The sequence below is a fragment of the Budorcas taxicolor genome, chromosome 10, assembly GCF_023091745.1.
Source record: "Budorcas taxicolor isolate Tak-1 chromosome 10, Takin1.1, whole genome shotgun sequence".
Classification (NCBI taxonomy): domain Eukaryota; kingdom Metazoa; phylum Chordata; class Mammalia; order Artiodactyla; family Bovidae; genus Budorcas; species Budorcas taxicolor.
In genome coordinates, this window is record NC_068919.1 from 59,965,284 (window position 1) to 59,978,418 (window position 13,135).

The 13,135-nt window shown below is 40.8% G+C and overlaps 1 protein-coding gene across 1 annotated transcript in view; it reads left to right on the forward strand.

Annotated features, from left to right (window-relative positions):
* The first annotated feature begins 246 nt into the window (after positions 1 to 246).
* FBN1 (fibrillin 1) overlaps positions 247 to 13,135 on the forward strand; it is a 274,877-nt gene continuing 261,988 nt past the window's right edge. The window contains exon 1 of the mRNA XM_052647051.1: positions 247 to 425. Coding sequence (XP_052503011.1) covers positions 262 to 425 — 164 coding nt within the window. The 5' untranslated portion in view covers positions 247 to 261. The remainder of the gene's footprint in view (positions 426 to 13,135) is intronic.

Below are 13,135 nucleotides of genomic sequence, written 5' to 3' on the forward strand. Positions count from 1 at the left end.
CTCGGGAATGGGGACCCTGAGGCTTCAGCATCCTGATGCCCTGAATTTCTCCCCCCGCCTCGGCGATTTGTCTGTTGCAGCTGGCAGGGGCCGCCTGAAGTGGGAGCAGCGCCTGGAGAAGGCGGGAGGAGCCCGGCCCGGGGGACGGGCGGCGGGAGAGCGGGACCCCGGCGGCGCGGCGCGCTCCAGGGCGCAGAGGCGGCCGCGGACACAGCCCGGGGCGCGGCGAGAGGCGGCGGGAGCCGGCGGCCGCTCGGCATCATGCGGCGAGGGGGGCTGCTGGAGGTCGCCCTGGGATTTACCGTGCTCTTAGCGTCCTACACGAGCCATGGGGCGGATACCAATTTGGAGGCTGGGAACGTGAAGGAAACCAGAGCCAACCGGGCCAAGAGAAGAGGCGGCGGAGGACACGACGCGCTTAAAGGGTAATGGATCGGGCCAGCTGCTTTGGTGTGGGTGTCCCCTTCCTCTTTTCCCGAGTATCAAGATCCAGAGGAACTGACAGGGTCGATTCTCGACAGTAGAAGGATCCTTGATAAGACTTCCTGGGAGCACCTCAGAGATGCAAGGGTTACCCAGTCCTCGCTGCAGTTCCTGGCCAAACCACCTTGCTTCTACTCCTTACGGATTTCTGCCCCAGAGTTAGAGGTCAAGGCTAAAAGGAATCCTGGGCCATTGTCGAGGCTGATTTGGGGAGGCGAGGAGGTTCTTTGAGGAAGAAGGGGAGGAGCTGCGACTGAAAAGAGGGGCAGCCCATCCTTTCCCTTCATACCAATTCCGGTTGTGTGTAGGGAAAGCAATTGCATGGTGGGCATCTTAGTAGATGCTCTGTTTGTAGGGGAGCAAGGAAAGAAAGGGATTCCAAGGACAGCCATTCAGAGGAGACACATAGCTAATAGTTGGTTCTCCTTGAAGGTGCGCTTATTAAAATTAGGGACTTTTTCCTTTAGATGTCTACACTGGAAGCAGAGCTGGGCAAGTGTTTCTGAGAACTTGTTTTGCGGTTTTAAGAAGCTCCTTATTTCATGGGGGCAGTAGTGCTGCTGTGGCAGGCTTTGAATGAGCGTTTTTAACCAGTCGTGTGTGTGTGTGTTACACACATGTAGTTGAACATTTCGCCAGTCTCCTATGCCCCTATTACAGAAAATGTTTCAGCAGAAAGTATTTAAATTGGGCGGGTTGACTGCATAAATATTGTCAGTTTCCTGAATCAAAGAAGGGTGGGAGTGCCCTTCCCTTAAAATTGTTCAGATTGAAAGAGCAGTATCTCTGAGAGTGTTTAAATTCAAGACTCTATAGAAGCAGCAGGATGGATTCTAAATGACCCATTTTGTCTCTTTGGAGGATTCTGTAATGAAACCAGAGAGTAAACACACAGAGGTTTCTGTTAATTTGTTGCTCTTTTAAATATTTAAATAATTTTTTGTTTAATTGGGATATAGTCGCTTTACAATGTCATGTCAATTCTGTCGTACAGTAAGGTGAATCAGTTATACGTATACATATATCCACTCTCTTTTAGATTTCCTTCCCATTTAAGTCACTACGGACCATTGTTGTTCTTTTTTGAGTAGTTGTGTAGTTTGACCACATGGCCCTGAGTGATCAAATGATGGTGTCCACTTGGATATGTGGCTGAACCTTTCACATATTCTTTTTTGTTATGGGTTGTTTTAATTATATGTATGCAGTGAAATTTGTGTCTGTATGGCTCAGGTACAGAAAGAAAAAAGTCCAGTAAACTGAACAGATGTGTTTTTGAGTGCTGGTCTAGATCTGGGCCAACACAATGATCAGAGCTAAGCACTTAGACCTTGGTGAAATATGCAGGATTTTCTGACCCCAGGAAACAGTTATGATTAACTTAGTCCCATCCTGGTCTTTGTGGAAAATAAATCAAGGATTCCAACAAGTGTTGGAAAGGAAATTTGCTTATCATATTAAGCCTGATACTGATCAGACAGCAGATATTTTTTGCCCTGTGTGCATGGCCCATGGCAAGTTCGGTAAATGAACTGAAACTCTGATTTTCATCCATTCTCCAAAGGACCTGATTTAGTCTAGCATTTTTCCTTTAAAAAATATATTTCTGATATATATATATATATATATATATATATATATATATATATATATATATGTATATATAATCTTAGAAGCTAAGCTTGACAGCATTGCTCCTAGGCAGAGATAGGAAGTAGGGGGTTTAATTCTGTGGATGAAGGTCTGCAGGGAGACATTAGGCCTGGCCAGACATTTGTCTCATCTCTCTGGGCTATCACCAACCAGCCTGTTTCCTCGGGAGGCACTGACTCAATGTGAAAACAGAAACTAAGCCTTGCTTTGTTGCTTCACAGGATGTCCATGCTTTTACTCACACCAACACTTAGTTTTTTTCGGTTTTACATTTTTTTTTAAGTTTATAAAGAAACACTTCTCTGTGTTTAGTTAGTATGTAGTTGCTGAGATTTTGCATATATATGAAAAATTTAGCAAATAATTATAATTAACCTTTGTAGCATAACTATATATTAACATACTATAATAATGAACCTTTATAATATAGAGGTTTTTATTTTTATAAGTCTTACGTTATTTATAATGTTATATGCATATAATGTATGCATTATATATATATACATATTTGAAGTAAAAAATTAAACTTTAAAAGGATATACAATTAAAAATATTTCTCGCCTACCTCTCAAAGACTTTTCTTATGTATTTTTCTAGAAATAGTATAATACATGTACAAATATAATATATGCACATATATATATAAACTCACTTAGATATGTGTGTATATCCTTTTTAATGTCTGGAATGTACTATAAATACTGTTCCCAACCTGTCTTACTTTTGTGTATCTTTACTGCATCCTTATCAACTCATAGGAATCTACCTCATGTGTTCTCTTGGCGTACAGAATCCCATAATGTGGCTGGAACAGTTTCCTAATGATGGCTCTTTAGATTATATTAAAGTTTTTGCTCTTACCAACATTCTTCTACCTGCATGTTGGTGCCCATGTGAACATTTATGTGTAGTGTAAACTGATGAAGGAAAATATAACTGCTGTTTATCAAAAGTCTTCCCCTAGGTTTGAAATGAATGCCAACTCTGTTCTTAAATTTGAATAGCTTTTAAAATGTATTCTCTCTGCTTATTGGATTACAATCTCACATGAATAAGTCTTTAACCACACCATGCTGTATACATCATCAGGAAGAGCAGTTGTGTGTTCCATTTTTCCAGTTATTGCTTAAAACTCCTATTTTGGCTAGTTAAAATATTAGCAGCTTCAAAATCAACCTCTTTGACTATAGCGAAACCTGTTTGCCATTTTGATGTACAGTTTATGAAATGAAAGTAATCTGAAATCGCCAAGTCTGCTTGATGCCCAGTTGGTGGCAGCAACTTTCAGCACCTCACTAATATTTCCGCTGTTTAAAAGGTGCTTTAAACTCATCAGTGTCTGCCACCCATTGGTCTGGGCTCTCCTACGAGTTACTGTCTTCTTGTCTTTCTCTGATGTGACAGGTGACCGCAGAATTTGCCTGGGTATTCTTCTTGGGATATGTAGTACTTTCCTGTCAGCCTCCTCGAGTCCCTGTCTAGGGACCTGCATGGTTTTCCCCTCTTTGGGTATATAGTCCTAGCTTGTCCTTCTCTCCTCCCATCCTGTTGCAGGTGTTGTTTTTTTTTTTTTTCTCTCTCTCTCTTCCCACTGGGCAGCAGAAGTTGTTCCACAGTGGAAATTTAAGGATCCTCAAGTTTCTTCCCAGCTTTCACTGTGTTTTCTTAGAGTAAATCGCCAATTTCTGTTTTTACAGGAAATCCTTTTTTTTTTTTTTTTTTAATGGAATGAGTGTGGTCCCTATTCACTCTGCAAAAACTGCATTTCTCTCTATTTTGAAATCAGGGTTTTGCAAGTTTTAAAAATGTTTTCAAGTAATAAATGTATAATAATTTTTGTTTGCCTGGGCACAGCTTAACATGTGTGAAATGACTTTATGAGACATAATAAAATCCTAGCTTTATCGTTTGAATTTCAGGTCACAAGAATTTTCTCAGCTAAATTCTTAACTTCTGTGATTAGGCAAAAAGTGTGCAAGACAATCTAATTTAAAAAAAAACATAGCTCTACTTGAATAGCAATAGTCTAACCACTCTATCCTAAAGGAGATCAGCCCTGGGTGTTCTTTGGAAGGACTGATGCTAAAGCTGAAACTCCAGTACTTTGGCTACCTCGTGCGAAGAGTTGACTCATTGGAAAAGACTCTGATGCTGGGAGGGATTGAGGGCAGGAGGAGAAGGGGACGACAGGGGATGAGATGGCTGGATGGCATCACCGACTCGATGGACATGAGTTTGAGTGATCTCTGGCAGTTGGTGATGGACAGGGAGGCCTGGTGTGCTGCAATTCATGGGGTCACAAAGAGTCAGACACAACTGAGTGACTGAACTGAACTGATGCACCATTTATGTTTGCTTTATTGCTTTAGCTCCCAGATAAGGAAATATTACAGCCTCCCATCAAAGGGAAAAATTTTTGAGAGTGAAACCCCCTTTTCCCAAATCTCTGATAAGATGGATTGTTGCACTTTTGCCGTATTGCCTGGTTTATAAGTATATAAGACTGGTTGTATTTCACACAATCCCTTGTGCCTGATTCCTTTGGTCTTTGTTTATTTGTTTATTTTTTTTCCAGGGGTTTTATTACCAAAAAAATACACGCAGAACCATTCGTACACAGGATAGATTATGTGACGGCAAACTCTGAGGGATTAATTACACAGAAATCTGTTATTAAAATAAAGAACTTTAACAGGGCACACAGAAAAATTCTGCAGACTTCATAAAATCCATTTTACTTTATAAAGAGGATTTTAAGACTTCATCCAAAGTCAGATAGGCTAATAACTAAATATGAGGCAAAAATCCTGCAGTGGTATGGTTTGTCCTTTCATTTATTGAATAGATTAAGCTAAAGTATTGCAACACCATGAAAAAAGAGAGATATTTTTAAATAAAAGGTTTCAGCAATTCCACATTTTAAACAAGACGGGAGACAAAGTATTTATTTCTGGGATTCATTTTGTAACATTTGAGACGTAAAACTTGGTATTAGGATACTCAGACATAGTTTGTTTGCTTTTTCCTACAATAAACCAAACAATAAGCCTAACCAATTTGTGAATTTTAGCCTTATTTGTGAAAAATGAGATGGTTTCTTAAAATACAAATAAACTGTATTAACAATTTCTTTGTGTCTAGAAACCCAACAAATAGGCCTTAATTCTAGAAACAGGATTTTGTTTCATGAAATTTTTAAAGAAAGCTGAAATGAAAAATCTTATGAGGGCTGAGTTATGTGGCAGACACATGGGAGTTTAATATTTTAAGTTTGTTAAGCTTGACTTTCCCATTAGATTGTAAAATCATCAGCGGCAAGAAATGAGCATTCTAACACTAACTTGTTGAAGCTGGGATTGAAAGAGTTCATTAATTCAAAAAGTCTTGATCGAACGCTACCTTGAATTTAGCTTTGTGGTATGCTGGAGACATACTGCCCACAGCCTGGAGGAGTTGAATATTTCCTAGGAGAATAAGATGCATTAAAAAAAAATTGGGAGGCAGCAGAAAAGTAGGAAAAGGCATGGGGTCTAGGAGGAAGTAAAAGTAAATAACAATAACATCTGTAGCAGTGGTAGTGACGTTACGATGACTTTTATGTGCCAGGCATGGTTCTCAGTGTTCTGCATATGACAGCACATTCAGTGCTCACCCCATCTGTATAGGGCCAGTCCTTTCATCACCTCCCCTCTACAGCTGTGAGAGCTGAGGTATGCAGAGGTGAAGTTTTAAAGACAAATTCTTAATATTAAATTTTCTTTCTCCATTAATTTTAGTTATGGTTTTGGTTTTCATTCCTCTGGACAAAAATGCAGAACTAAGACATTGGTAAAATTCCACTTAAAATTCCTAATATTCCTTCATGCTAGTTCACAAATCCCAGGTATAATTAATAATGTAGTAATATAATATTTTGTCAAACAGGAAGCTTTGATATTTCTGCAAAGACTAATAAAACACAGAGGGGCTTATAGCATGTCTGAACGGTGGATTCTCTGGATAGCACATGCATTTTAGTATTATATCTTGAACTTTTATTGAGGATGTCAGGTAACCATCACAGGCATCCTTCATCTGCATTGCCTATGGTTCTGAACTGGAGACATTCCTCATTATGTCATTCAGAATCTCTTGCTCTCATGTCCCATGTGAGAAACTTCTCTCAGGATAAACGTGCACGAGGTGTTTCTCTTTCCAGGGGAAACTGGTATGTCTCTTAAGTTTTCATCAGTATGATGAGTTATTTAATCCTTTCATGTCATTTTTCACCTTGGTTGCCTGTAAGCTCAGAGTCATTAATATAGTGTAATTTTTTACATTAAATTGCGGCAATAATGGTAAAGAATAGCAAGCTCTGGTATATTGTTCACTATTGCATTGTTCATGTATTGCTCATTTAATACACAATTATACGTACATATCCATTTAACAGATGAGGAAACTGAGGGATACAGTTTTTCAGTGATTTTAGTTATTCCTTCAGGGACATAAACTAGTAAGAGATGGAGCTGGGAAATCTGGCTTCCTGGTCAGTGCTCCTTAACCATTGTATTTTGATGATTCTCAATTACAATAAAGCCTATACCTGATAAGTTTCTTCCTTTCTTCCACATTCGTGACACCTTCATTTCCCAAGAATCTTCTGCCATTGCTGTGGAGAAAGGCTCAGCGTTTATCGAAGGCAGACGCACTCCCATGACAAGCGAAGTATCGTGGTGGGAATGGGTTTATTCAGAAATGACTCGGCAGTGGATGACTGTCAGGAACCAGCAAACGATGGAACGTGCTGCCTGTTTTGAAATAAACTGTAGTGAGTACAGCCACGCCCACTTGCTTGTGTGTTACCTATGCTTTCACACTTACTGGCAGAGTGAGAGCAGTCGTGGCAAAGATGGCAGGGCTTGGCAAAACGGAATTATCTGCCATTTCGCCCTTTACAGAAGAAGTTTGCTAACCTCTGGTCTGTGTAATAAATGAGTCCTTAGTAGGACAGAAAACTTACTGAAGGCTGAGTTTTTGTTTGTTTTATCACTAGGGATATCTAGAAACCGGGCACATACTAAGTATGCAATAGGTAATTTTTGAATAGTTGACCAATTTTAATTGACTAATTGGGTAAGGTACATTATATATATATTAGAGCTTGGAGGAAGTACAGGAGAGAAATAAGGAAAAATTTGAGTGAAAAAGGCATGAAACAGAAAGTATATAATATTCTGGTGATTGAGGGACACTGAATACAGTGGGCAGGGTTTGCACTCATGACTCAGGGTTTGCGCTACATCTCTTTGCGGGCATGGTTCAAAGTGTAGCCTATGAAAGTAGAGCCCCCTGGAAGTGTGCAGTGTGCCACCATGTATGCCTGTCTGTAGGCCAGGGTGGGAGCGGGTCTAAAGGACGCATGATGTTATACTGTCTGATTGTGAAAGCTGAGGATGGCGACGTAATACAGGATTCTAAGATGGGAAGATGATCAGATCTTAGCCACTCTGGCCAAGATGTAAAAGTATATGATAAAGCGAGTAAGGAGACTAGAGGCAGGGAGACTTGGAAGGCTAGTATAGGAGTCCTGGTGAGAGTGCATGATGGTCAGAGCAACAGTGGCCGGGGAGATGTGGTGGTGGTGATGAGGAGGCTCAAGTGGCAACATGAGCAGTACTTGACCATTTGGTTATGAGAGGCAAAGGCGAGGAAGCTTCCAGTGTACATGTACCTCCATGTACATTGAAACTTATTGCATGTAAAAACATTGTAACATTATTAATGAGAAACTAAAGAGAGAGTTATTCCTAGTCTCCTTACTATAAGGAAGTAAGCTATTTTATTTGTGTTTTGGTTATCTTATTGCTATGTAACCAATTACCCAAACTTAGTGGCTTAAAACAACAACAATTTTATTATTTCTTATGATCCTGCAGGCCAGGAATTTGGACAGGACGCAGTGGGGAGTCTTGTCTCTGCTTCCCACAATGTCTGTCGGGTCTGAAATGAGCAAGATGACTTCTCCACGTGTGTTTCTGGTTCTGTGATCGTGGACTGGTGCCTGTAGTCCTGTTTACTTTGGTGTGGTTGAGCTAAATGGATGGACAGAGGAAGGGATAAAAGAAGCAAAGAGCCACTTGTCTGACTCTGCTGGGAGCCTTCCAGATTTCAAAGCTCTCTCCTATGTGATCTTTTGCCTGGGCCGGCCCCTGGGGATAGGCCACTGAGTGTGTTTTTGCAAATGGGGAAACTGAGCCCCAGGTGCAGCTACCAGATTTTGTTCAGGTTAAGTGTCTGTTGGGGCTGGATGGTGAACAATAGCCTCTTCATCTCTGGTCACATGTTTTAACCCCACCAGTTGACCACAGACAGAGATGAATGGCTAAAAGCTGGCTGGAAGGGCCTGAATGAGTTCATATGTTATCAGGGTTGGCTGGGTTTCTTGGTTCTCTTCCATATAGTCTCAGATTGTCTCCCTTTCCCCGTGGACCATCCAGCAGCATCGCCAGACTTTGTACAAGGCAGCTGAGGATACCAAGAAAACAAAAGTGGAAGCTACCAGACTTTCTTCAGACAGTCTTGTCTGAAATTCTATGCAAGTCACAGACCTTGCTCAGATTCAAGGGCGTGGGCTAAGAAGCTCTGCCTCTTGATGGAGGCGAGGGGCAGCCTGTGTCTACAAGGAGAGGAGGAATTAAGGGGCAAAATCTTTGGAGAGCAGCTACCACAGTGAGGCAGTGGGTTTGTGAGAAGTCTGATCAGATGTTTCAATTCTAACTTGATCTAGTCTGATTGACTTTGTTTCCCATCCTGGCTGCTTCATTGTATTTTGTTTCCTGCCACCTCAGAATGCTACATTAGTATCTCTGTGATCTTTTAGGTTAATGTTAAGCGCTTTGATCTTACTTTGGCTGCAGTTCTGCATTTAAAGAATTTGCAAATTCCAGGAATAAGACTATAGTTCCTAAAAATCTGGCAAGTTATGAAACTCCTAATTCCCCCTCCCCACAGAAGGGGAGGGGGAATTTAGCCTCCAAGAAGCTCAAGGACGAATTTAATGCACAATCACTTAATTTTGTTAGTTTAGGTATCTAATATGTTTTATCTTCCTTCTATATGGAATTTTACTTTAAATTTCTGTTAATAGCTCCCTTTTATATATCTGTTGGTGTTATTTACCTCAGAAACACTTTTTTCTGGAATCAGGGATTATAATTTAAAAAAAAACAGATGTACAGTTGTCAATAGAACTGATATGATAGTGAGCTGAACTCTTTTTTTTTTTTTTTTTTTTTTTTTTGCGTTAATGGAGAAGCTACATTGTTCATAGAATAAAATTGGATTAGGAATACAGTGAAGTTTGGATTATGGATCCAAAACTCTATTATGTCAAATCTTGGTCTTAAGTTCCTGTGACTTTACCACTTTCTCAAGTGGCTTTTTTTTGTTGTTGTTGCCGAAGTTATCACTGAGTCTATTTATTCAGTCCCCTCTGAGGGGAAGGGAGAGAGGAAAATTCACTATCTCTGCCATTCCCAGCCAAAGATGTATTCCAGACGGCAAGCAGGCCCAGAGTGGGGGAACTGCTCCATTAGACAAGTGATTTGGTTCAGTGTTTTGAAGGATTGTGAATTCCTAGACCATCAGTCATACTTACATTCAAATATAAGTATCCAAACACATCTAAGTCCAAATATAGTACAACCATTCTGTGATGTTGGTGTTGGGACATAGGATTTATGTCGGCCCTATGGACTCATTATGTCTGCTGTCAAGTTCGCGGTTTTGAACTGAAGCATAGTAGTATCTCTGTTAATAAATGTATTCCAGAGACAGACAGGTTTTTGTGTTGTTTTTCTGTTTCTTCTCCTTTGCCTCCATGCTCTTCCTCTTTGCCTTTTTTCTCATCATAATTTCCCCCTCCTTTCCTTTTCATTGTCACCTCATCTTTTTCTTCTTGTAACTTTGTAAGCTGAACTACCTACCGATAAAATAGGGATGATAAAGATCAAATAAGGGTTAAAACATTAAGAAAAAGAAATTCTTAATGAAGTGTTCATTTTTAACTTGAGGGTCTTGGGGTGTTCAAAAAGAAAACCAGGGATAATGTTTTTGTTAGGAGAGGGAAGAAGGATTGAGGGAGGCCAGAGGAGAGAGTTCAAAGAAAGTTCTATAGTGGAGTTCCATCAGCCAGTGGATCTGGGCTAGACAGAGCAGGTGCCGGCGTCTAACAGATCCTGATGACGACTCCTGGCAACACTGGTACCAGGCTCTTCAGGAGACTGAGGGCTTTGGAGGGAAGTCAGGACGCTAAAGAAAGACACTTGGATGTCAGAAAACATTCCTGTAAAAACATTCAAAGGAATGTAGTGGAAAAGCAGGTTAATCTATCATTTATTACAAACCTATATATATGGTGCCATGTTGCTCGGCGCATCTCCCTTGCCTCATGGATAATGGTTCATTGCCATTTTCTGCTGCCCATTCACTGCTAATTTATAATATCATATAATCAGACCCTAATAGGTTGGTACCTTCGCTGAGTAGCTTTTAAAGACTCTTATTTGTTGATTTTTTTTTCATGATTCAGATTTTATTCCATTGTCAGTCCATCCATTACATTAACAAAACAAAAACATTACAAAATATTTATAGTGGGACCAACTTTAGAAATTTATCGATGCTTAAACTGAGGCCCAGAGAAGGTTCATTAAAAGTGTTCAGGGTACTCATTTTTTCTTCTGAATTTCATAGGTATGGAAGCTGAGTCACACCATAGGAAAAGGGGATTTAAGTAGAAGTATGTTCTTGGGCTTCCCAGATGGTGCTAGTGGTAAAGAATCCTCCTGCCAGTGCAGGAGATGCAAGAGACTCGGGTTTGATTTCTGGGTTGGGAAGATCCCTTGAAGAAGGGAATGACAACCCACGTCAATATTCTTACCTGTAAAATCCCATGGACAGAGGAGCCTGACAGGCTACAGCCCATGGGGTTTCAGAGAATCAGACACAACTGAGTACACACAAATGAAAATTGATGTTGTTGGGTAGGAGATTATGCTTCTTGTTTGTCTTCATACCCTGGAGAGGGTGACTGTTATCTATAAGTCCTCAACTGTACTGCAAATAAGCAAAATTCCTGCATTGCGTGGGCATGGACATTTTTCCTGTTGTTGTTTATTTGGCCTCAGACAGTGCAATCAGTCTGTGGGCAGCCTTAATGGCAGGCTGGACACTGGGGTTTTAGCTCCCCAGTCCTACCCTGCTGTCAGTGAAAGCCTCCAGATTAGGTGGGGTTGAGTGGGGTGGGGCTTTTTAAGGGAGGTGGTTGCTAGTAAGGGGGTAGGAGAAAGAGAAATGGGAGGCTCCTCTGGGAGTCTCATGGGTGTAATCCTCCCATCCCCACACTCACACTGATAATTAGCAATTAGTCCTGGGAAGAACCCTGGCAATTCTAGGTCTATAAGTTCAGACTCTTATCTTGTAACTTGTATCTTGCAACTTATCTTGATTCAACTACCGACACTACCAATTTATACATTTAGATTCCATGAAATAAGTGTGCCTGTGAAGAAAAAAACAATCTTAAATTCTTGTATCATCTATCCCACCAATTTTGTAGAACACTTGCCTACTCCAAGTGACAACGATTTATTGAGCATCAGCTGTGTTTGAATTGGACCTAATGCTGAATTCTCAGAATGAACACCCTGTCTCAAGCCTGTTGATACTATTATCTTCTTCCAGTGACTCTAGGCAGAACTACGTGTGAACTGTATTTCCCCCTTTACTGTTGGGGTTAATGTCCAAGGCGACATGAGCAAGTACCTTTCCGGGAAGGACTTGAGATGCAACCGTCAAGTCGACACCTAGTTTTTAATCTTTTGTGGACTACTGCTGCCTCCCTCCCCAGAGTTGAGGCCACTGACCTCAAGTTTGCAAATTTTATATCCCATTACCACCCTGTGAGCTCTGTCCTCCCCAGGGCCACATAGTTGATGTTTTAGCTGGAATCTGAGAAAGTGTCTGCACATTTCCTGAAGAGTTGGCTAGGAGCGATTTGGCAGTTCAGTCATAAAAACCCAGAGCTAGTGGCTGGGGTATACGTTATAATTACTTTACACCGTTTCCTATTTGAGCCTGGTTGTGGGTAGCTGGGTAGAGTGGTATTGCTTGTGGGATTATATTTGAAGGACCAAGGAGTCATTTTCAATGAACTCTAATAACCGTTGGCTGTGTTTTCAGGGAGGCTTGGAAGTGTGGTTACAGACATGCCTGGGGTCAGATTCTGGCTCCATCACCTGCTAGGCAGAAATCTCTGGCTTGACCTGGCTGAGCCTCAGTTTCCTCACTTGTAAAATGAGGTTGTAATATTCACCTCTCTGAGTTTCCTAAGATTGAATGAGAGGATACATTTCAAGTTCCTAGTACAGTGCCTGATGGATTTATCTACAGTATACAATATATATAACTGTATATATACAATACAATATCATTGGTATCTGGCTATCAAAATCTCCACTTTCTCATCTTGGAAATAATTATTTCCAGAAACATAGGAAGCAAACTTGAACTTCAAAGTTTTTTTAATTATAATCTTAATGGAAATTTACTTTGTGAAGGTCTGGTTAAAGTGAAGTCGCTCAGTCGTGTCTGACTCTTTGCAACCCCATGGACTGTAGCCTACCAGGCTCCTCTGTCCATGGAATTTTCCAGGCAATAGTACTGCAGTGGATTGCCATTTCCTTCTCCAGCGGATCTTCCTGACCCAGGGATTAAACCCAGGACTACCGCATTGTGGACAGACGCTTTACCATCTGAGCCACCAGGGAAGGTCTGGTTATATATACCTAAAGGCAACATGCAGATAAGATTTTTATTTTTCAATTTCCCCTTCCCCCAGATTATTTTATAATTAATATGGCCCCCCACCCCCTGCCAATTCCTCCAAAAAAGTTTGCATTTTTTTTACTGGCAGATCTGGCAAATGGCTTTGTCTCCTTCCCGATGAACCTTCCCC